The sequence below is a fragment of the Leuresthes tenuis genome, unplaced genomic scaffold, assembly GCF_036924035.1.
Source record: "Leuresthes tenuis unplaced genomic scaffold, fLeuTen1.0.hap1 SCAF_13, whole genome shotgun sequence".
Taxonomy (NCBI): Eukaryota; Metazoa; Chordata; class Actinopteri; order Atheriniformes; family Atherinopsidae; genus Leuresthes; species Leuresthes tenuis.
Genome location: NW_027325367.1, coordinates 7,347,435 through 7,371,955, shown reverse-complemented (window position 1 = coordinate 7,371,955; position 24,521 = coordinate 7,347,435). Strand labels below are relative to the sequence as shown.

The following is a 24,521-nucleotide window of genomic DNA, read 5'->3' as shown; positions in this document are numbered from 1 at the left end:
TGTCTGACTCTGAATTTTATTGTACGATTAAATCACAAAGATGCTTGGATGGCTTTACAGAGTTGTCTATTTGTATTTTTTGATAAATTTTATATTCTGAACCGTTGGAGTAAAGTTGAATATCTAGGTACAATATTTGCATATTACTGTCATGAAATATTGTTGTCACAGGTTTATATGTATGAATAAATGTCAAAGAGCGAAAAGAGTGAGTGAATTTGTACATGGAATTAATATAACATACAGTAAATACGTTTTGAAAAGGCCTTGACATGTTTTAATTGCATGACCTCCCCCATGTCCATCTATTCTTGACCCTGTCTCTTCTGTTTTTAAGTTAAGTGTGTCTCTTTCATTTTTATTTGTTATTTACGTGGTTGCTGTTAACATGGTCTCATTCAGTATTCATGCAGAGAAAAATACAGAAGACAGGAAGCTCTGAAAAGTAAAGACCAATTAACGCTGTTTAATATGTGTAGGTGAATCAATGTGATGAGAGTTTATCAGTTCAGTCTTAATATACAGGATACACAATGCTTACTAAATGCACATATTATACACACAGTAGTACTGAGTCTGCTATGGAATTTTTCATGTCAATGTGCAGCATTCACCATGAACCTTATACAGCAGTGCTTTTCATGCATGCAGAAAGGTAGCCCTGCTTGATGAGTGTAAAGAGTATATGTAGGATTATAATGGCCCTGGTATAAGTGTTTACACTAGTTCAGCCTTTTCTATTGCTTGTGTTTATGGGGATGTTTCAATATGCATCAGTCATGTTGTGGAGACATTCATTTCCTCACACAGTCACCTTGTAAGCTGTTGTTCCCTTTTTTGACTAAAGAATTAGCCCATGATAATGCAAATCATTCATTTCTAACTTGAAGATGTGGTTTAATGGTAGAATATAGTGGTTTAATTAGTGTGCATTTTTGTGTGAGATGCTTTGTTTCAAATTCACAAACAATTAAATGACTTGCAGATGAATTACATAATATTTGATAGCTTCTGTGGATAATAATTCCTTCAATTTTTTCCTCTTTTGTCATTAAACCTTAGTGTAACGAAGTCATCGACATGTTTTTTTTTTTGTTTTTTTTTTGCTTTTTCAAGCTGCTTATTTCCTTTCCTTCTGCAGGTTGAGCACAGGACTAACAGTTGATGCAACAAATTTCTTCTGTCTCACAGAACCTGTACACAGTCAGTTTCTCTAAACCAGGATTCATGGAACTGGGAGGCCTCTCGCTTGCGGTCAGCACCGAGATCAGCCTGTCATTCAGCACACTAGCGGACACTGGAACCATACTACTGGCAGTAGGTGGAGCTTCACCAATCAGCCTGCGGGTAGATTTTCTTCTATTTTGTTCATGTTATTCATTTCAACATGTCATATAGTGGTAATCCTAATCAGGTTTTGATTACCTGGTATGCTAAGATATTTGTGGCTTGGGCACTTTTTGTGTGTGTGGTCAGAAGGCTCATTTGAAAGTATTCTGGGAAGAATTCAGATGAAAAAAAATTTGAAAACTAATTTGCTACTAAATAAAGTAGAGTGTTCAAAACTAACTGCTCAGCTTAAAATTCAATATTATTAATTAGTCATAAACAAAAGCAAAGTCTTTTCTTAGTATGACATTCAAATGCACACTTTGAGGTAAGTTTTTTTTTTTCTTAAATCTTTTTACACAGGTCAGCAACTCAAAAGGTCCAAGCTCCAAAAGGAAACGAAGACAATCAGGAGAGGTGGGTTCAGCTCGCACTAATGTGCAGCCAAATACTACCCCCCCTTCCCTAAGTGACGGTTACATAAGTGCATATTAATGAGATTTGCATTTGTTGGCATCTTGACTAATTGGATTGTGTTTTATCCAAAATGCCCACTCCCAGTGATGCCCATCCACATTTGCTCAAAGACGCATACACACATACACTTTAGCAGCTGTATTAGCTGTCCACTGTATAATAGTGATCTAAGATTTCAGCTGACTGTGCCAACACATATATACAATATCATAAGAACCTTTTCACTAAGTGAATTAAGTTTCCATGAGTGCATATTAATACGATTTGATTCTTTTGGCGACTATGCTGATTAGACTGTTTCACAGCCAAAAACACTCTTGTTTATGCTTACTCACAACGAAACAAGCTAACAATGATACTAAGTTCTGTTCCACTAACTGCAAAAGCATAAATCGATCATCGGCTCCTACTGAGAGCACCATGTGCAGCATGTCATATTTGTAAACATGCGTTTGTTTATGTGTTTGTGTATATGTGCATATTTTAGAATCATGTACAGTAAATGTGTGGAAGGAAATCGCTCGCTGACATAAATGCAAAATAGAAAGTGTGTCTGTGCTTATAGGTGTGTGTGTGTATCAGAGGTGCGGGAGGACAGAGGGTTACATACAGCTTATCCATCATCACTGGTTGTTGGGCGCATAAATCTATTTTTACTAACTATGCTGGCAGGTAGGGCGTGTGTGTGCGTGTCTGTGTAGAAAGGTTAAGCGAGGTTAAAAACACCATCAACTCAACGTGGCCTTGACTAATGGTTGCTTTAGAGAGGGACAGAGAGAAGGGGACATGGGAGAAAGGATGAATATAGGAGGGATAGAGCAGGAAGATTTAGAGGTGAAAGGAAGGATGGAGATGAAAGAACAGAACTGAAAAGAAACAGTAGTGATGGGAGGATGAAATAGAAACTGGAAGACACTAAGAATAGAAACTAAGGGGAAGAAAATTGAAAAGACAGAGCAATATAAGAAATCTAAAAATAATATGAATAGAAGTTGGAGAATATGTCTTCACTATTTGCAAAATATTCATCACAAATTATTTGCCAAAGATTATTGTCAAAGTGGAGGGATGTAAAACAAAATTCTCACCTTTTGATTGAAAACAACATATTTCTAGGAAAATCGTCATTCAAAATGATGTATCCAGACTTTTCAGAAAAAGTGCTTCCTCCTTTTCTCCGTGTTAAGATTACTATTAAAATTACTCAGCATGAAGTGCTATTGTAGTTAAATTAGATTATTGAGGAGATTAAGCGCATTACTGGAGGGATTATTAATTATTTAAGAAATATAGAGAACTTCAAGTGCTTCCAAACAGGACTTAAAGACATGACTCTTTTTTCCCCCCTTTCTAGTATTAGTGGCAAGATACAGATGTTTTCTACAGTCACAATCAAGACTAATGTGTAGGATTTTTCAGAAACTCTAATCTTCTTTATATTTTGCCTCCAAAGAACCAGATTTTCTAAAGGTCTTTCAAAATCTGTCTTTGGATATTGGGTCTCTCACTTATTTTCACTTCCATCCATGTACAGTACCTGACTATTTTCAGAGAAATGTTCTTTTTTTTTCTGTTAAGCTACTCAACACTGACCTATTAATCATTCAAGCATACATAAGGCATTTAACTCAAGGGGTGAAACAAAGTTGTGATGTCTCAATAAATTGCAACAGCAAATTTTCTCATTTTTTTCAGGCAAAACATAAACGAGGCGTTGCTCAAGGCTATTTCACAGCACTGTACACTTAAACATGGAATTGCATACACTGATCATAAAATAGCTTATAAGACAAAGTGTATTAAAACTGAAAGTTGACTTAATGAAATAAGTAAATAACTGTTTCACAATAATCTTAATCAATGTATCCATCCATCCATCCATCATCTGCCGCTTATCCGGGGGTCGGGTCGCGGGGGCAGCAGCTTGAGCAGAGAAACCCAGACGTCTCTGTCCCCGGCCACTTCTTCCAGCTCTTCCGGGGGGACCCCGAGGCGTTCCCAGGCCAGCCGAGAGACATAGTCTCTCCAGCGTGTCCTGGGTCTTCCCCGGGGTCTCCTCCCAGTGGGACGTGCCCGGAACACCTCCCCAGGGAGGCGCCCAGGGGGCATCCTAACCAGATGCCCGAGCCACCTCATCTGACTCCTCTCAATGCGGAGGAGCAGCGGTTCTACTCCGAGCCCCTCCCGGATGACTGAGCTTCTCACCCTATCTCTAAGGGAGAGCCCAGACACCCTGCGGAGGAAACCCATTTCGGCCGCTTGTATTCGCGATCTTGTTCTTTCGGTCACTACCCACAACTCGTGACCATAGGTGAGGATGGGAACGTAGATTGACCAGTAAGTAGAGAGCTTCGCCTTCTGGCTCAGCTCCCTCTTCACAACGACGGGTCGGTGCAGAGCCCGCAACACTGCAGACGCCGCACCGATCCGCCCGTCAATCTCCCGCTCCATTCGTCCCTCACTCGTGAACAAGACCCCGAGATACTTGAACTCCTCCACTTGGGGAAGGATCTCATTCCCGACCCGGAGAGAGCATTCCACCCTTTTCCGGCTGAGAACCATAGTCTCGGATTTGGAGGTGCTGATTCTCATCCCAGCCGCTTCACACTCGGCTGCGAATCGCTCCAGTGAGAGCTGAAGGTCACGGCCTGACGACGCTAACAGAACCACATCATCTGCAAAAAGCAGAGACCCGATTCTGAGGTCGCCAAATCGGACACCCTCAACGCCCTGGCTGCGCCTAGAAATTCTGTCTATAAAAGTTAGGAACAGAATCGGTGACAAAGGGCAGCCCTGACGGAGTCCAACTCTCACTGGAAACGTATCCGACTTACTGCCGGCAATGCGGACCAAACTCTGGCACCGGTCATACAGAGACCGAACGGACCCTATCAAGGGGTCCGGCACTCCATATTCCCGGAGCACCCCCCACAGGACTCCACGAGGGACACGGTCGAACGCTTTCTCCAAGTCCACAAAACACATGTAGACTGGTTGGGCGAACTCCCATGCACCCTCCAGGATCCTGCCGAGGGTATAGAGCTGGTCCACTGTTCCACGGCCAGGACGAAAGCCACACTGCATCTCCTGAATCCGAGGCTCGATTATCCGACGGATCCTCCTCTCCAATACCCCCGAATAGACCTTACCAGGGAGGCTGAGGAGTGTGATACCCCTATAGTTGGAACACACCCTCCGGTCCCCCTTTTTAAAGAGGGGGACCACCACCCCAATCTGCCAGTCCAGAGGCACTGTCCCCGATGTCCACGCGATGCTGCAGAGGCGTGTCAGCCAAGACAGCCCTACAACATCCAGAGCCTTGAGAAACTCAGGACGGACCTCATCCACCCCCGGGGCCTTGCCACCGAGGAGCTTTTTGACCACCTCGGCAACCTCAGCCCCAGAAATGGGAGGCCCCGTCTCCGAGCTCTCCGACTCTGCCTCTTCCGAGCACGTGTTGGTAGGATTGAGGAGTTCCTCGAAGTACTCCCCCCACCGACTCACAACATCCCTAGTTGAGGTCAGCAAAGCCCCGTCCCCACTGTAAACAGTGTTGACTGTGAGCCGCTTCCCCCCCCTGAGACGCCGGATGGTGGACCAGAATCTCTTCGAGGCCGTCCGGAAATCGTTCTCCATGGTCTCACCGAACTCCTCCCAGGCCCGAGTTTTTGCCTCAGCAACCGCCGAAGCCGCAGCCCGTCTGGCCTGTCGGTACCTATCAGCTGCTTCCAGGGTCCCACTGGCCAAAAAGGCCCGGTAGGACTCCTTCTTCAGCTTGACGGCTTCCCTCACCACTGGTGTCCACCAGCAGGTTCGAGGGTTGCCGCCACGACAGGCACCGACCACCTTACGGCCACAACTCCGATCAGCTGCCTCGGCAATGGAGTCACGGAACATGGCCCATTCGGACTCAATGTCCCCCACCTCCCCCGGGATATGGTTGAAGCTCTGCCGGAGGTGGGAGTTAAAGCTCCTTCTGACGGGGGATTCTGACAAACGCTCCCAGCAGACCCTCACAATACGTTTGGGCCTGCCAGGTCTGATCGGCATCCTCCCCCACCAGCGGAGCCAACTCACCACCAGGTGGTGATCAGTTGACAGCTCCGCCCCTCTCTTCACCCGAGTGTCCAGGACATACGGCCGCAAGTCCGATGATACAACCACAAAGTCGATCATCGAACTGCGGCCAAGGGTGTCCTGGTGCCAAGTGCACATATGGACACCCTTATGTCTGAACATGGTGTTCGTTATGGACAGTCCATGACCAGCACAGAAGTCCAACAACATAACACCACTCTGGTTCAGATCGGGGGGGCCGTTCCTCCCAATCACACCCCTCCAGGTCTCACTGTCATTGCCCACGTGAGCATTGAAGTCCCCCAGCAGAACGAGGGAGTCTCCGGTAGGAGCATTCTCCAGTGCCTCCCCCAGAGACTCCAAAAAGGGTGGGTACTCTGAACTGCTGTTTGGCGCATAGGCACAAACAACAGTCAGGACTCGTCCCCCCACCCGAAGGCGGAGGGAGGCTACCCTCTCGTTCACTGGGGTAAACCCCAATGTACTGGCACACAGCTGGGGGGCAATAAGTATGCCCACACCTGCTCTGCGCCTCTCACCACGGGCAACTCCAGAGTGGAAGAGAGTCCAACCCCTCTCAAGAGGACTGGTTCCAGAGCCCAAGCCGTGCGTCGAGGTGAGTCCGACTATATCTAGCCGGAACCGCTCAGCCTCGCGCACCAGCTCCGGCTCCTTCCCCAACAGAGAGGTGACATTCCACGTCCCAAGAGCTAGCTTCAGCAGCCGAGGATCAGACCGCCAAGGCCTCTGCCTTCGGCCGCTACCCAGCTCACATCGCACCCGACCCCCTTGGCCCCTCCCACGGGTGGTGAGCCCGTCGGAAGGGGGACCCACGTCATCATTTCGGGCTATGCCCGACCGAGCCCCATGGGCACAGACCCGGCCACCAGGCGCCCGCTGCCGGGCCCCACCCCCGGGCCTGGCTCCGGGGGGAGGCCCCGGTGTCCCACATCCGGGCAAGGGATCACGAGGTCCAAATTTTTTGTTCATCATAAGGGGTCTTTTGAGCTGTTCTTTGTCTGGTCCCTCATCTAGGATCTGTTTGCCTTGGGTGACCCTACCAGGGGCTTAAAGCCCCGGGCAACATAGCTCCCAGACTCATTGGGGCACGCAAACTCCCCCACCACGATAAGGTGACAGCTCAATGTAATTTTACTAAATTAACACATAGGGCTCTAATGACCAGAATATATTGATTCATGACAAGAATAAGGATGAAGGCCTTACGATTGAACTTTTTCAGCTTTTCCCTCCGCTGTAGTTAATCAGTTATAATCTCTATCTTTCTTGCAGAGTTGTGGGTAAAAAGGTCATGACCAAACTATCACAATCATATTCTATTTTGACTTGCAACACAACTTTGTGTGGTAATATATCAATTTAGGACAAGAAAAAGATTATTGTGCACCGATACAACTTGGCTTGTAGAATTCAGCTTTATTGTAGTGATTATATCATATAAATTGAATTGAACTTTCCTCTGGTGGACATTATTCATAAAACTTCACTTCTTGCATAAATAAAAAAGCTCCAAAGTAAAGGTTTTAAGTAAAGATATTTACATTTAGTGGTAGTTGTTGTTGCTTAACCTCTGACCTTAGCTTTAATGAGCTATGTGTCGCTCAATCCTATAATGAAATTCTTTATTAGCTAACCTGAGCAGTCCCTTTGAGAGCACAGTTACTGTTAATTTCCAGTTCCCCTTTGAATCAAACACAAAATGAGTACAAAAATAAGAAATTGAAAATAATCCATCAGTCTCTAATGTCACACATTCAAAACCAACCAATCATGGATATTTTTATTCACGTTTGAGGTGCAAGATCGAGCTAACTTTTTGGATCTGTTGTCATAATTTTACCAAATAATATATGGTATACTAAATAATAATGCCATCATTAGTTTGTTTTAGTAAGCAGCTCTCTGGCTCTGATTATTCTGCAAATCAAATAATTGAAATTGATACTCAAAAATGAGGTAATTTTATTACAATATATTGAATTCGATAAGCTACAACACTCCATTTCATGTGTCTGACAGTTAAACCTGCTATACTCAGTTTCAGTTTGACACCCTGCAACAGAAATTGGGAGACATGGATGCAATAATGTATGAATAAAATTTGAAAATGGACAATTGAAATGTAGACTTTAGGAAAAAAGAGATATTTTAATAAATGCACATTTTTGGTTCAGCCCTGCAGTAGGTTTTTGAATGTGTGTTAGGTTCATAGTCAAATCATTTATATGTGCCTGTATGTGTATGCATTTTCTTCACTTTCTTCATTTTTATGAGTGCAGCTGTGATAGTATGCCTTTGTCGGTATGTTTGACGTGTGTGTGTGTGTGTGCGTGTGTGTGTGCGCTTTTGTATCTATGTATGAGTGTGAGATGGCGCAGTGAGAGCCATGTTGTAGCTACATCTCAGTTCAATTTGTCCCCGACCTCAAATTGAAATTCCATTTTCAGGTGGTAAATTGTCTCCCACTTCGCCCTCTGGCACACAGTGAATTAAAATTCAAATTAGCCTGACCCTGCACCACTGCTCTCTAGCACCTCTGTGACTGTCTCACTCTTTCTCTCCTCCATCTCTATCTCGCTGCTTTGCTCTCTGCCCTCTCATCTCTTCCCCCTATTATCCTCTCCTCTCTGTTACTCTCATCTCTTGTTATCCTTTCCTCCTTGCTCTCCTCTTCTCCTCTACCTTTCTTATTTCCCCTTTCTCCCCATGTGCACCGTATCTCACCCTATTTTTCCCCTTTTCTCTATTTTAATCCAGTGTCTTTTTCCTCTCCTCACTTCCTTTTATTCGTTTATCTTTTGTGTCCTTTCTTTACTTTAACTCTCTTCTCCTGAATATTATACATAGAACAGCAATGTGGATGTTTTGTACATGTTATGCCAGACAGCTTGTTTTATGTGGAAGTAGCTTTGAAATTTTCAAAGCTAAAAGTAGTAAATGCTGTTTATCCTTATTTACAGTATGAAACGAGACAGATGGCAACTACCAGCAACTTCAAATTACCTGCTGATATTAGCTGTTGATATTTTGGTGCCTTTATTGCACTTTTATTTCATGACTTTGGACAGCTCTTGAGATTTGAGGGTGGGGAACATCAAGTTTCCTATTTGGGAAAAAAAAAATGCAAACACACAAACTTATCTAATCAGAAGGGAAGTCTGCCATTTAAGCCTTATTAATTAATAATTTAAAAAAAAATTTTTTTTTTAGATATATCGATAGATATATTTGTTCTTGTCGCAGCTCTCTGAAGTCCAATTCTAAATTCCAAAGTTGTTTTATCTTTTTCCACTGCCTCTGTGTACTAAATTACTAAAATTTGTCTTCAACTCCTGCAGCCCTACCTCTCAGTCATGCTGAACAAAGGCTCTCTAGAAGTCTCTATGTTTACCGGCAGCCACAATCCACGCCGTGTAATAAGACGACCAGAGCAAGGGATATTGAATGATGGTAGAGAGCACTCACTGCGCATAGAGAGGCTACCTGGCAGGTCTGTGTATGGAGATTTCTGCAGACTCTTTGTACTTGAACTGTAGTTTTGTTACTATTGAAGATTTTACAAAGGAAAAATCCAATTAGTGCAGATGTTTTTGTCTCTGTGTTCCAACAGATCCTTTGCGGTCCAGGTGGATGAGGAGGCCAAGAGTGAGGCAGCGCTTCCCAATGATCAGCCAGTGAGCTTGGAGCGTGTCTTCCTTGGTGGTATTCCTGCAGAAGTAGAGCAGACAACCAACAGAGCCAACATCCCATTCCAAGGATGCATATGGAACCTAATGGTCAATGCTGTGTATGTTCAGAATTCCTTTATCAAATGGCCCAAAAAAAAAAAAAGCTGCTTATACTGAGGACACCAGCGTGATGAACTTATTCCTTTTTTCTAATTTAATATAAGCAGGCAGTATATAGAGATTTGAAGGGAATGTTTTCAAAAGGATTTAAATCACCAGTAATTCATGTATTGTTTTTCAGCTGTCCATTTGCGTCGCCTTTTCTTTACACTTTTAACTACTTAACCACCTTCAAACCAAAGTCTAGTGACTTAGAGCAATGTGAAGAGAAAGAAATGTAATCTTGTATCGGTACTCAAACAGGGCAATCGATGATCCCCTTCCTTGAGGTGACCTCGTAATGTTTTTTTCTGGCAGGGGATGACAGGACTCATTTGAAAATCATGCGCTGCTGGGTTAAAGAGCAGCTAATATGATTGTAAGAGGTCAATGATGGCAGTGTTGATGATGATAAAGCCAGTGTCTCTTTCTGCCTGAGGAGCAATTATAGAGCTGTCCGGCATCATAAACACACTCATAACTCAAATTACAGCCCCCTCATCTTTGTGTGTTTATGTTTGTCTGTCTGTCGCTCACATATCATCCTTCCATCCTGACACTGTAACTTCCTGCTGTCATCATGGTTTTTCTGGGGTTGTTCTTAAAGCACCTTTCATGGTGCAACCCATTTTTTTTCTCTGATTAATTTCCATTAAAATGTATCCCTTTGTTTAATAGTTCATCAGCCACTTCTTTAAGTTATAACTTTATGGTTCTTGTTATGTGCAGCAAATGAACTTGACAAAAGCAGTCCATCACTCTAAGAAGAAATGGGCAGAGAAGTCTGAATACACCTTTACGAGTCCCTGTAATTGTCATGCTGGGGTATTGGGTCATTCTGTTTTTCTTGTCTGTATCAGCCAAATACGTCTTGTATCTAATTTCCAGTTCATCTCTCAGTCTGTCAGATTTCTCCCAGCCCATCTCCTTTGAAAATGCTGAAATCGGCCAGTGCCCCAACCTTGCTCCACCTCCACCTTTCCTACCAGAAGACGAGGAGCCTGAGAAGCCAGCCAGTCCTCTCCCAGCTGCTGTCTCACCTCCACCTGCTGTAAGTAGCTGAAATTAACACATGCAAATAACCACAAAACACTCATTGAGCTAATGGTCATTATCAACAAAGGCATCATCTTTTTTTTTAGAATACAACATATAGTGCATTAAATTAAATGAGTAGGGGATATCTTTATTAGCCCAGTGGCTCTGTAAATGCTGTATCATTAAGGCCATTACTTTTATTCAGGCAGCCTATTGTGAGCTCTTGACACATTCACAAAACAATGCATCGAGAAAGTGCATTTATTCATGTTTTCAAAAAACAAAAAAAGAACCACACACATCTCAGTAAGTGCGCAGCTGTTTCACTTCACTATATTATCTTTTTCTGTTACTGGGAACTTGCACAAAGTTCACAAACATGCACAAATGGAGAAATAGAGATAACTTGCTCAAACAAGCCCCTATTTCTCTGTGAAATGCAGCCATGGGCCTGCTGTGCTAGCTTACCGATTTATCACACAGCACTTGTACAGCCCATTAACTCTTCTTTATAGTCCCTTTAGCCTTGAGTCACTAAACTCCACCTCTGGCAGCATGTCATACAGTGCAGTACCATGGCCCTATGCTAGGCTAACTGTGCATGCCGTTTATGCTTTATGAGCATACAGAAGTCAAACACTCTGAACTAACATTTAGCCACTATGCTAAGAGGCTGGCAAGGAGTGAGTTATTCATTTCATACTCACAGGAGACAAGATACATTTCACATGCAATATATGTCTTACAGTAGCCATAGGTTATCAGTTACTCTCTTAGCTGCTAAACTACACCTCTTAAGGGACATTTATCATGAAGCACAGGACCAAAGAGTCATCTCAGCAATATTTTTTTTTGCTTTATGGTATATTTTTCTGCTTTATTATATAGACTGCATGCAGTTAAAAGCCATAGCTCTGAGTCTACATTTACTAATTAAACAGTTACTGCTGTAAATCATCTTTTAGAATTCATCTTTTTTTGTTGTGATACTTGATGTGTAGTTTAGTTAAAAGGACGGTATTAATAAGATTTTTTTGAGAGCATAATTTCATTCCAGTGTATCACAGTTTGCACATAAAGTACAAAGTCCAGCTGGGTTGGCCTCTTTTCAAAAGTGTATTTTCTTGCTTTCATGCTGTCAACAGCTTTGGGCAGAGACTAAATGTTTTCTGGTCTGATCTGTTCTGTTTTTGCAAATGTTTTGTTTCTGTTTGTTTTGTTTTTCTTGATGGAATCCCAACAAATTTGGCTAAAATGTCTGCTTTGATGCTATAGGATAATAAGAATTTGGTAGTGAAAAGTCACTGTGAAATCAAAAGACCATGTTCTTAACCATAAGACACAAATTCATGAGACATTCAAAAGACGATAAAATGACATTTTAGATCCAGAAACTCAAAGTCAAGTCTGGGAAATGTAAAAAGGAATAAGACAGCTTTGTGTAAATTGTAGTTTGAGTTCTTTATCATCTTTTTTGGATCTTCTGAGTGACAACACAAAAAATGTTTTTACACAATATTGAATGTATGTTATACTACAGAAAATGTTTTTGTTCTCCATAAGACATTTGTTTTGTAATAATTAATTTACATAAGGAGCAGAGCTAAAATACATGCTTTATTACCACAATGAAACTATTATAACTTTTATAATTGTATGGCACCATTTTTAATTTGTGCATTTCAAAGGAATGTGTTACAACGTGTAGCATAGTTCTGCACACAGGTTGAGATTCATCTTCAAAATCTAGACACAATCACAAGCTAAATCACATCTGACAGAGAACAAGTCTTGAAGGTTTCTTTATCTCCTACATCTGTTATAACATTCTCTGTACTTAAGTTTATTCAAAAAAGTCAACAAACACCAGTTGAGAATTTAAAGCAGCTCTAGAGAAGTTCTGAGAGATGAGATTTGGAAAGAAGTGCTTTTTTTTGTGCTCTACAGAAAGAAAAACTGATTTCATGTCTGTGCGCATAGTAATGAGCTTCTATTACATTTCTTAATGACATCATTGCCTGCCTGTTGCTGTTTGTGCTCTTCTTCAATGCTGTTTCCACACTGGCTCTGTGGCTGCCACTAATCTGCTTCCTCTCTGGTTTTTTTACTGCTGTCCTGCAGAAGGCTACGCCCTCTGCTTCACCCTTCGCCACACCTACTGTCCCTGCTGCTGAAGCACCGCCCTCTGCTAAGCTGGATCCCAGCACAGACTTGGTATACAAGCACGCTTACAAACTGACATGACAGAATGTTAATTTTCTTAAAACAGCTACATCAGTTAGCCATAACTAAACCTGGGGGAAAAAAACTAATTTGTTGGCCATTAGTTTCATCCATGAATTTGAAGTGTTCTACACTTGTAGACGACATGGGTAAAGCATCAGTAGTATTTGTTTCCAAAATGTGTTTTAAATAAAATTCGGATTCTTCGACTGGTCACTACATTGCTTAACAATGTTTCAGTGAGAGAATAACCAGCTAGAGTTTTGGCAACGTTAGATTTCTATTGTTCTAAATGAAGATGACTTGCTGTCATAAAAGAAAGATGGGAAATTTCTTAACTTTTTAAGTGGCTATACTCCACTTATGAGGGTGAAAGTTAAAGGTTTTTTGCTTCCTTTTTTCTTTTGTCAAATAGTAACTTGTTTTATCTTTAAAGTTATGCTTCTCGTGCATCAGTTTGAGTTATACATATCAATTCACAGTGAAAGAAATTTTTGAATGCCACTCTATAGGGTTATATGGACCACTGAACAGCTTTTGAATGGGCACGAGCTGAATATTAAAACAGTTGTTGCTAAAGCTAATTGCAGCCAGAGGCCAGAAGAGTTTTTTTTTCTTCCAAAAATTAAAGTGCAAGAAGTTGAGTGTGGACATCTTGGCTCTCCACAGTGGTGACAACTCTTAACCACATATAATCCTGCACAAAGTCTCATCTACACACTTAAGCACATACTCACAATCCAGACTGAACGACTTCTGATTCTATTGGTGTGACCTCTAAAGAAAGACATGAATGGAACAGTCTTCCTATTGTTAGCTTAATGGAAAGACGAAGAAGGGATGAGAAAAAGGACGATAAAAGACGAGAAGACGGAGAATAAGGTAGAGAGAAAAGGTGCAGCCTTGGAGGAAGGGAATGAAAAGGAGGAGTCTTTCTGAACGGAGCGGCACATGCCTTTTGTTGGCTTAATGGAAAGATGGAGAAGAAGCCAGAGAAAAATGAAAGGAGAGGGAAGGAAAGGGCTTCTGAACAAGTGACATCTCCCTTTTGTTAGATGGAGGAGCATAAGAAAGAGAAAAAAGAGGGAGCTTGAGGAGGAGGAGTGGATATGAGGACAGAGTGCGATAAGAGGTGAGTGTCAGCTGTAACAAAGCAAGGTCACAGACTGAGGAATGTCTTTACTTGAAAGGAAACGAGAGGATTGGCGACTGAGACACATACACTTGGTCGTCTGAGATTCCCTCTCTTTTGCTAACTTTGTCTCACACTTGCACAGGTGGTTTAGTAAAGTAGTTTGAATGTATTAAATGTAGAAAGGAACACAAATTAATTAATATAAAGAAAGGTGTTAGAACTTGGAGGAGAACAGTTTAGGACTGATGGAAACAAACACTGGGGCAAAGTGTAACAGGAGTCTGGGTTATGAGAGAAAAGGAAAGAGAAAACTGGGTAGAAAAAGAAAAAGAAGTGACTACAGGATATGCAAAGTATTAGACAAAGATGTGAAAGGGAAGGTGGAAACATGCAAGCCATAAATGAGGAGTGTTTGAGTTAGGAGAGCAGTAGACAGTGGTGATAGTAGTTTAGATGATAGCATCATGAGGAAGGTTCTACAGTAGAAGTAATAAGAATAGGTGGATTGTGGAGCAAAGGTAGACGGAAAAGCACAGGTAAAGGATGGGGAGCAAAGAAACAATTACAGTAGTGGTAAGAAAAAAGAATGGGGAAGAGGATAAGATGAAAGATAGAAAGGGAAAAACAGACCGGAGTTGAAGAAATCATATAAAAGGAAAAGTGGAACTGAAAGGAACACAAAAGAATAGAGTAAACATGAAAATATGTGGAAATGTGAGATGAAAGAGCAGATGAGAATAAAGGATCAGAGAAGCAAAAGTAGTGGCAGATGGTTGGACAGGAGGACCATGTGAAATGAGACAAACTTGGACAAGGAAAAGAAGAGGGAGGGAAGATAAAGCAGAAACAGGGAGAGGGAGAAATTCAGAAAAGGGGAAGTACAAAGTTCTAAATTAAGATGACAGATGTTACAACAATGACACTCTGTGGTCCTTTTCTGAACTGCAGTCTTGGTGGAAAGAGAGTGCGTGAAATAATTGATACCTAAATCAAACATAAAGCAGTTGATCCAGATAATATAAAATATATGTGCAGGATTAACGAAAATCATAGTGGTTTGTCTATATGTACATTACGACAAACTACCTGGACACCAATTACGATCAGATCAAGAACAAAGCAATTAATGTGCAGAATGCTAATTCATTATTAAATGCTAATTAAGTTGGATTTCATGTTATATGTTACATCTGGAATATTTTTGAATGGTTTATACTATTCTTCAACAAGGATAAATAAGTATTACTTATTTTAGGCCTCCACTAAAAATATGTGGGTGAACTTTAAATTAAAAAAATAATAATTTGGAGTTGTTCTAGTATCCTGTTACCTTGTGGCCCATTGCGACCTGCCAACAACTGAGGTCCTAGCAAATCAGAAAAAGCAACCCTATTAGTGTGATTGGCATGAGTTCCACCTGGGTGTTAAGGCTCACATTGACAAGAGGCAATAGGAGCAATGTTGTGAGACACTGTCAGTGGAACTGACATGTTATGTCCAATCTCCAGGATTCATGTGCATCAGCCGTGGCCCCGACCGCGCTTGAGAAGGCATACCAGTTTGGACTGACCAGGAACAGCCACATGAGCTTTGCCTTTAATGACACCAAAGTCAGAGAGAGGTTAGTTTAACTAAATTGTCATTTAAGTGTTTGATTTATTTTGTTGTTTCAAACAGTTTTCCTTCTTTTTAACATAGATCACACAATATTTCCTCTGTGTAGGTGGAAAACAGTGAAAGGTAGCATATTGGTCTAAATTAATTGCAATTTTGGACATTTATATAGGATTATTGATAAGGTCAGGATCCTCACTTGGCTAATTATTTTAGATTGTAGCCCCCCCATTGTATAAAGCTGTATGAAATCTATGTCCTGTAATAGTTTAATTCTCCCACAACATCTGAAGACATTTTTGTTACATGTATAAAATAGCAAACATCCCCCCCTTGTTTTCCACATTGGGGCAACAATTCTAAATAAATAACAGGAAAGCAGAAGTGAGTGAGTGATAGTTTTGACAGGATATGATTTCTTGAAACATGCAAGTGTACACCAGATACAGAGCTACTGTATAAATAATGTGTTAAAGTGAACTGGACCAATGCTCAACACAATATTTCTGTTTGTGTTTGTCAGAAATGGAGCAAATCCTTTGTATCTAAATACGAATTCTAGGTATTGTGACAGGGATCAGCATCTGGATTGCTGATTTGGGCTTCCCTGGGAGGATCGGACTTGCTACATGTGTTTACTGCACATTGTTATGTGTGGAGCAGCCTGCTAACCAAATCAGTGTATTTTCCTTCGTCCGTTTCTGTCAGAGCTGGAAATGTTATTCCCAGCTCACTTAAGACTGTTTCTCTTGTGCCACTTGCTGTAATTGCCCACGTGACACTATACTGAATACATGTCATTGGAGTATTTGGCATGAAAAAAGATTTCAATATAAGTTTTAGGCACCCAAAAAATAAGTCAAAATCCTTATTTTCTTCTTTGTCATACTGGAAGTGTGAAAATACAAAAAAATAAATAAATGGAAACACTGTATGGAAGCTTTTAAGACTGATTAACTTGGGCTGTACAGTGGATTGATGTATTTGTATGTCTCTCACAGACTTATTTTGACGTTTGAGCTCAGGACCAAAGAGCAGTCTGGTCTTGTGCTCTACATGGCAAGAATCAACCATGCTGACTTTGTGGTCATACAGGTACGACTCTTGTTCATCTTACAGCTTTTGATTAATCATGAACTACAATCATATAATGGTTCCATTTCCACTGAAAGGCCAGCTTCTCTTTTTTTTTGTCTCATGAAGCACTCGAGTTTCCCTTGCAAATCAAATCCAACATCACACAGAAGAAATTGTCGCTGGTTCATAAATACAACTCAACATCCTCGTCTGTGTATCATTAACTTCTGTCTTCTTATAGATCAAGGACGGACAGGTTTGTCTTGGTTATGATCTTGGTCATGGAAACACCTCTGGCTGCGTCTCCTACTCGATTAACGATAACAACTGGCACAAGGTAGGATGGTGTTTCATAAATGAATTTGATAGTTTGTGCCCTTAGATTCGCCAGTATACATTTTACCTCCTCGTGGCAGAGAAAATTCAGTCCTTCCTTCCTTTGGTAAATGCATACGTGTTGTCCTTCAACTTTAAACCTTCACAGGGCTAAGAAAAAATGTACACGTAAAGCATGCCATATTTAAAACATTTTTGTATCCTGCTTCTCTATTTCTTCATAGATCCGTGTGACTCGCATCAAGCAGCGAGCTGTACTTTGGGTTGATGAGCGATACAAAAGACCGATGACCAGTCCAAAGGAGGTGTCTATTATTTTTTATTTTTCAAAAGCAATTATAATATTCACCACATACAAGCTTTTACATTAATTCTTCTTTCCAGGCGGACATGTTAGATGTGGTGGGAATGCTGTATGTTGGAGGTTTACCACAAGACTACACCACCAAGAGAATAGGACCGGTAAATACACAAATAAGTGAACACCATTAAAATAAGAAGTTGTTACAGATGCAATCACTTCCAAGGGAAATTGGCAGAGAGGATATTAAGTGGCTCTCTTTGTAAACATATTTCTATTGAGTTCATGCATACAGTATTTATTTCCAAATTAGCCAAATACTGTCTGAATGATAAATATTCTATTCCTAGATTCAATACAGCATCAATGGCTGCATCCGTGACTTAAAGATGGTTGGAAGTCCCGTAAGCACCAAGCCTACTACTACAGGTATGGATCTGAGCAGGTCATGCGATATACTCCCAGCTACACACAATGCATTTTAAATGTGAACATTTTATTTTAACACCCCTCCCTCCTCTGGTCTCGAAGACTTTAAACTGAACATGGCTTCACCGACCGCCAGTCACATGGTTGGACGGTGTTTTGTTGCAACGGAAGAAGGCACCTATTTTAAAGGCAGTGGATATCTGAAAGCAGGTCAGCAGACACAGCTATTATTATTATCATCCATGAAATAACAATCCACTTAAATAATTTCTCTTCATCCAGTCTCCTCCTATAGGGTGGGCCTCGATGTGTTGATTGCATTAGAGTTCCGGACCAGCAGAACCAGTGGAGTGCTTTTGGCCATTAGTAACCAAGCCAACGATGGACTGGGTCTAGAGATTGTCCAGGGCAAGGTACACAATAGTGATTAAAATGAGTTGTCAGAGAACACTTCAACAGATAAAACTGTACAGTATAAAGCTGCCTGCTAGTAAACTTATTGTTGTACGAGTTTGGTATGCTGTTATATACTGCAGAAGTAGAACGTCTTCAAAGTGTTCCTTTAATCTGCACTCTTTGGGAAAAACAGACAAGTCTCACTAATAATTTGTTGGGCCACTTTTAGCTACAATTGTGTTTTTTCTCTTTAGTAGCCAATTAATCCAAGCAGTGTACAGAAGACATGAAAGACAAGCGGAGAAAAAAAAAAGTGTACAATGAAAGGCCTGGACCCAGGAAACCATTACACCATAGACAAAAGTTGTATACGGTGTCGTCAGTCTGTCATTTAATATTATTTTAGCAGCAGCAGGGGAGGTGGCTTTGACCATGTGCTGGTGAGTGAGCGACCCGTGCTGTCGGGTCGCTCACAGGAATGCACATTTTTCATTAAAGTCACTAGTGTTGCAACTATCACTGCTGTCAAGTTTTTAATAGATGGATTGTTGGGGATGTGTGATGTGGTTTTCACCATTTCCAAGATTTTATGATGACTGGCACTAAGCCATTGTGAGGTTCCTATGGACCAAAGTGTAGTCTAACTAGGGGTCAGTCATTTGGGTGATAATATAAATTAATCTAGTTGATATAATTGGAAATGTCTGCAAGTATAAACTTGACAGTTTTAATTTCTTGTCTAACAATACTAAGAAAGCTATTGGTTTTCCTGTATCATGCTTCTAGAGTTATAATACTGATGAATATATCCCAGAAAATATTTACTCATTGCATCTTGTACATTAATTTGCCATGGAAAAATATGAATGACAACTAGTTAGAACCTCATGGTGGCTTATTGCTATTCATCTTTTCTTCTATTCACCACATTCATAGCAATCTAAGTCTATACTAAACTCAACTGCAGTGATGGTTACAACACTACTGACTTTAAAATAAAAATGTTCCACTGTTGCTGAAATACATTTCAAGTCAAAAGTAAGACTTGATAGCAATGTTACATAACAGATTGCAGTATATTTAACTTTTGTTCATTCTAAGACCTTGAGTAAGTGCAACTGGACTTCTTAGTTCTAAACTATTAGTTGGGGAGTATCTGCTTATAAGTATTAGAGGATATTCACATTCGGTTGGTTATTCGGGTCATGTGTGTCACTGAACCACATGACGAAACAAATAAGTTTTGGTTACGTGACCCAAAGAGAGAATTGTTGTGAAACCCCTGGGGAGGAGACTCCATTGTAGGTCCTATCTGAGACCACACCATCTGTTCCAAGATGATTTTTCCAGTTCAGCACAGATTGCTTCCTTGACTTTTCTCTTGTGTGCATTACGATCTTCAGAAGTGTCTTTTTTTTTTAAGATATTACAATATGAATTGTGGCATGCACTCCTCACTGCACTGTCTATATAATGCCACTCTGTGTCGCATGTATCTACTAACGTCCTGGGAACTCAGTGGTAATGGTTTCTTGTGTTCAGACCTTGGATTGTACACTTGAGTCTGCCAGATGTCTTTCAAGGGTTGTGGTTCTGCTAGACTTCATCTTGTGGCAGAAAAGAGATTTACAAACTTAGAAAATGGAAACCTAGAATTTTTCATCTTTGCTTGCCTTTTATGGCTTCAGTATATTTAAGTTGTCAGCTGATCCATTCTTTTTGGTCAGGCACTGTTCTCATCTTACTTAAAAGTTTCATACTGCACATTTAGTTTCTGAATTTTACCTGAAGTATGTGTACTGTATTTTCCCCATAGTTGCTCTTCCATGTAGACAACGGAGCCGGACGAATCACAGCAGAGCACGAGCCTGAGGGTGAGGGCTTCTGTGATGGTCAGTGGCACACAGTCACTGCCAACAAACTTCGTCACAAGGTGGAGCTGGTGGTTGATGGAAGGAAAAGCCTAGCAGAGTCTCCTAACGCACGCTCCAATACGTGTGACACCAACGACCCCATCTATGTCGGAGGATATCCTGGTATGGCTGCCAGACATATATGTACACAAATCTAAAGAAACATACCAATCAACGAACACAATGTTTAACTAGCATTACGTTTCAATCATTAAAACATCACTTAGATTTAGTTGTAATCTGTTCCAGCAAGCAGCATGTTTCTTACCTGGTGAAGGAAAAGCCTGTTGTCCATACATTTCTCTCTCTCTTGCAGATGGGGTTCGTCAGGCAGCTCTTTCTACCAGCACATCTTTCAGAGGTTGTATGAGGAACTTGAAAATTACAAAGGCTTCCAAGACCATGGATGTGCAATTCAACAAGGCTCTGGAGATTAAAGGAGTCCAGCCTCTCTCCTGTCCTGCTGTGGCTGCCTAACCAGCACCATAGAGCCTTTTCCCCTTTGTTGTGTTCCGATAATACTTTGCTTAAGAGCTCCCCCAAACTTAATCTCTATACAGTGTGGAGTGTGTACTGCATTTAGGCAAGATCCATATTCCTTTTTTTCCAATACACTTGGTTTGAAGTTGTGCAATCTCCTGTGGAAGCCCAGCATTAATGTCAAATAATATTTAATCCCCTCCTTACAGCAGATAAGAGGCTGTGAAAAAAAAAAATCTCAACCCTCTAACCATAAGCTGAAATATGAAGTGGGTTTATTTTTCTGGTCCTGACTGTCAGAGTCCAACTGTGTATTATTTTACATTGTTTGCTCTTTAGGGGCAGTTGTCCAGTGATTTTATCAGTATTCCAAAAGAAAATCCTTCCTTTTTTTTCTCTCTTAAAATTCACTTAATACTTCTGAGAGACTGTAAGGAGATCCTAACTGCATGCATCATTTAAGGCCTTTTATCAATAAATTTGGCTAAATAAATGGCTTCACATTAAGTTGGCTTTCCTTTTCTCTCTTGAAAATGTAAACCACAGTCCAGATGTGTTTGCTACACTGGTAACAATTACAAACCAGTGGAACAGGAACTTGTCTGGAAAAGACGATCAAGTTACAGTCCTGAAGAGCATATTGTCATTGTAAGCATCCGTGTTACTCTATATCCTTGACACTCGTCTCATCCCAAAAAAACAATTGACAAGGAGGATGTTCGTTGGTAACAACTCATTTTACAGGAACCTTTCCAGTTACCTACCCATATGAGCAACTAAATTAATGAAAAAAACATTTTCAGTTTAGATATACCTACCCCTGTATTTATGGACAAAATAAAAATAACATTTATATACTGTATTTGTTGTCCTACTTAAATGTTTCCTTTGCATTACTGTGTCTCAGTGACACTAAGGTAAATGTATCTGCTCTTGCATTTCAAGTGCACTGGAGGGCAGTATTTAGATGAAAATATATTTGATTGCACAAACGAATTGGGTTCTGAAGGAATTAAACTGATGTGACAAAATAAGGGTCCAAATCCCTCTGCAATATGTATTCTTAATTTATTATGATGTTACTCTTTACATAGTGTGGGGGAAAAAAAAAGGTCAGAAAACCTGACTGTGTCCACCTTAGTTGGAATGTTTTTGAATGGTCAAGAAACCACTGTGTCAGTAGGTGAGAAAACATCTAGGTTCAATATTGTGCTTTCTTTTGTTTTGTGGAAATTTAGGCTCAACAAACCCTCAGACACTAATAATCTTATTTAGTCTTATTTGCATTGCTTAAAACAGAGGCAATACAAATTTGAAGCTATATAATTACGGCCAAAACTGTCATAATTCAGCAGTCATGAGCTTCTTTAGGGTGCTACTAGTGGCCCAGTCGGTGAGAAAATTTAAAAATAGTGAACAGGACCAGTTGAGGTGTGGATATCAGAATAAATTTGACAGAAATGCTCATATTGGAGTATTAGTTTGACTTTAAAAGACCTGGAGGGGTGATGAAATGTTGCTTATTATAGCCAGTGCCATGGAGAAGATTTCACTGGAAAAGGGTGGAAAAACCATAAGTTATCTTGCTTGCCTAGGGTGCTCAGTTTTTGTTTTTTTTTTACCTTGCATTTTAAAAATCTAAAGTAAAACAGTAATCCTGATTTAGATATTAAAGAAATCTATCATCTCAACTTTTACTTTACTGACGCAAATTTTACCTCCATTTGTGTGTGAGGACTTGTTTGAACATACATTTCAACATACATTATGTAAAACATCTACTCCAAGAACAAAATTTCCATCTAAATGAAGCCTAATGCTTTCTGTAACAAATCAGTATGTGCCAATATATGCATGGTAGAGATAATAGTCATTCTAAAATCTGTTTTGGATTTTGATGGGCAGTGTTGAAATGCCCTTTGCTTTAATGTCAAGTAGCACCCACTTCAATTTGGGCTTTTTGTGCTCATTTTAGCAATTTTCTCTACTGATGCACCTTCAGTATTTACCAGCTACAATACTCCAAACAGCTGGGCAAGATAACAATAAGTATATTGTACATACAGAGGCATATCTTGTCATACAGTAAGATGATCCAAAAGCTTGTTTAGTCAAACCGTCTCACCCCTCTTCCCTTTTTCGTCCTAGTGAATGGTGTGATAAAACAGCTAGCTACAGCATTAATTTAAGTCTCATTTTGACATCAGTCAAGGCATTCAAGCATTCCATGTTTATGTCACTAAAAGTAAAGCAATAGCCTCTTACACTACCATATTAACACAAGTGTAGTTTGTAGATACAGAAAAACAGCTTAGCTCCATTTGGTACAGGCTTTTGAATGGAAACCTCCAAAGAAGAGTAGCATTGTTTATCATATACACAGTGACAGCACTATCCTGGTGTCAGGTATGGTGACTTATTGCATGCTGTCGGGTCGTTTTCAACTTATCTGGGGTGAGATCCAGATTTGGTGGTGCTCCAGCCCAGCAGATTAAGCTTGTTTGGCACCTTCATCCACCTCCCACAGCCACACTCATACACACCAGGGTCATTTGTCCAACTACTACCCATTGGTAAGCATTTCCTCAATGTATGGATCCTCCTACTCTTGAGTCAGGCCTTGTCAGGATGACGGCATGAGGCCCGTGAGTCGTTTTCCTGTCAGTGACTTACCCTGGGAGCAAAAACAGACGAAAGGAGGTGAGCCTGACAGCTGTTGAAATGCCATCAACCTGAAAGCTTCCCTGAGGATCATGAAAGAGCACAGGGGAAAGCTTGGTTTGCAAAAAATATAGATATATACCGTAAATTCCGGACTATAGAGTGCACCTGAATATAAGCCGCAACCTCTAGTTTGAAAAGAAAATCCATTTTGTACTTTTATAGGCAGCACCAGATTATAAACTGCGGGTGTCCACATTGTAATATGAGATATTTTCACAGAAATGTGTTACACGTGAGGATGTTTAAACTTTTAATTAAATGTGTATGGTAACTTAAACAAATACGCACTGCAAAAGCTTTTTTACCGAACAGTGCCTGTAACACCGATGGTTTTAACTTAAATACCTATCGGTAATTCACAAATATGTGGTGTATTTTTATTTTTTTAATTTTTTTTTTCGAACAGTACCTGTAACACAGGTGGTTAGAAAGAAAAAAAAATTAGATATTAGATAAAAAAAAAATTAGATATTAGATAAAAAAAAATAAAAAAAAAAAAAAAGAAAGAAAAAAAAGTGATTAATTGCCTTTAATTTAAAAGCGGCATCTTACGCATTTCTTCGTTTGTTTTCCATGTTGAGGGTGAGTACAAATTACCAATTTACAATAATTTAGTGTAAGTGTGTTTGATTTATCGTACAATTTCTTTGGAACACTGTGAACGATTCGTTAATTTTATTGGTCTAATGGTACGAAGCAAAATGTTTTTGGTGGCATATTAGCCGCATCGTATTATAAACTGCGGTACTCAAAGCCTGGGAAAAAAGTAGCGGCTTATAGTCCAGAATTTACAGTAACTTAAAATTAGTGTTACTATGGGAAATGCTTTGTTACACCAAAGTGTAAATGTCCCCTCTCTACATCTTAAAGCAAAACAAATGGTGCCACATTCACACCGTTAATCTCAATTATGATTTTACACTGTTAAACCTCTCCCGTTTTTATTTGTCCATCTTAATCTTCCGTATTCCTACAAGCAATTCTTTGCTCACAGTCATGCATCTGGACAAACTAATTACCACACCGGATTGCTATGTAACCCTCAGTCAACTAATCACTAGATCATTCCTTGAAACCAATATTAGGAAAAAGAATGTCCCCTCAGGGAAGCAGTGAAAGTGCAG

The 24,521-nt window shown here is 40.5% G+C and overlaps 2 protein-coding genes across 2 annotated transcripts in view; one reads left to right on the top strand and one right to left on the bottom strand.

Annotated features, from left to right (window-relative positions):
* The window catches only part of lama2 (laminin, alpha 2), a 171,376-nt gene extending 150,689 nt beyond the window's left edge, over window positions 1–20,687 (top strand). The window contains exons 58-73 of the mRNA XM_072362587.1: window positions 1,192–1,347; window positions 1,693–1,746; window positions 9,243–9,394; window positions 9,515–9,691; window positions 10,632–10,782; window positions 12,891–12,983; window positions 15,636–15,748; window positions 16,743–16,836; window positions 17,060–17,155; window positions 17,379–17,459; window positions 17,539–17,616; window positions 17,806–17,884; window positions 17,987–18,094; window positions 18,167–18,297; window positions 20,097–20,316; window positions 20,510–20,687. Coding sequence (XP_072218688.1) covers window positions 1,192–1,347; window positions 1,693–1,746; window positions 9,243–9,394; window positions 9,515–9,691; window positions 10,632–10,782; window positions 12,891–12,983; window positions 15,636–15,748; window positions 16,743–16,836; window positions 17,060–17,155; window positions 17,379–17,459; window positions 17,539–17,616; window positions 17,806–17,884; window positions 17,987–18,094; window positions 18,167–18,297; window positions 20,097–20,316; window positions 20,510–20,670 — 1,944 coding nt within the window. The 3' untranslated portion in view covers window positions 20,671–20,687. The remainder of the gene's footprint in view (window positions 1–1,191; window positions 1,348–1,692; window positions 1,747–9,242; window positions 9,395–9,514; window positions 9,692–10,631; window positions 10,783–12,890; window positions 12,984–15,635; window positions 15,749–16,742; window positions 16,837–17,059; window positions 17,156–17,378; window positions 17,460–17,538; window positions 17,617–17,805; window positions 17,885–17,986; window positions 18,095–18,166; window positions 18,298–20,096; window positions 20,317–20,509) is intronic.
* Window positions 20,688–21,242: 555 nt separating this feature from the next.
* rgs6 (regulator of G protein signaling 6) overlaps window positions 21,243–24,521 on the bottom strand; it is a 73,065-nt gene continuing 69,786 nt past the window's right edge. Inside the window, exon 18 of the mRNA XM_072362585.1 lies at window positions 21,243–23,347. Coding sequence (XP_072218686.1) covers window positions 23,297–23,347 — 51 coding nt within the window. The 3' untranslated portion in view covers window positions 21,243–23,296. The remainder of the gene's footprint in view (window positions 23,348–24,521) is intronic.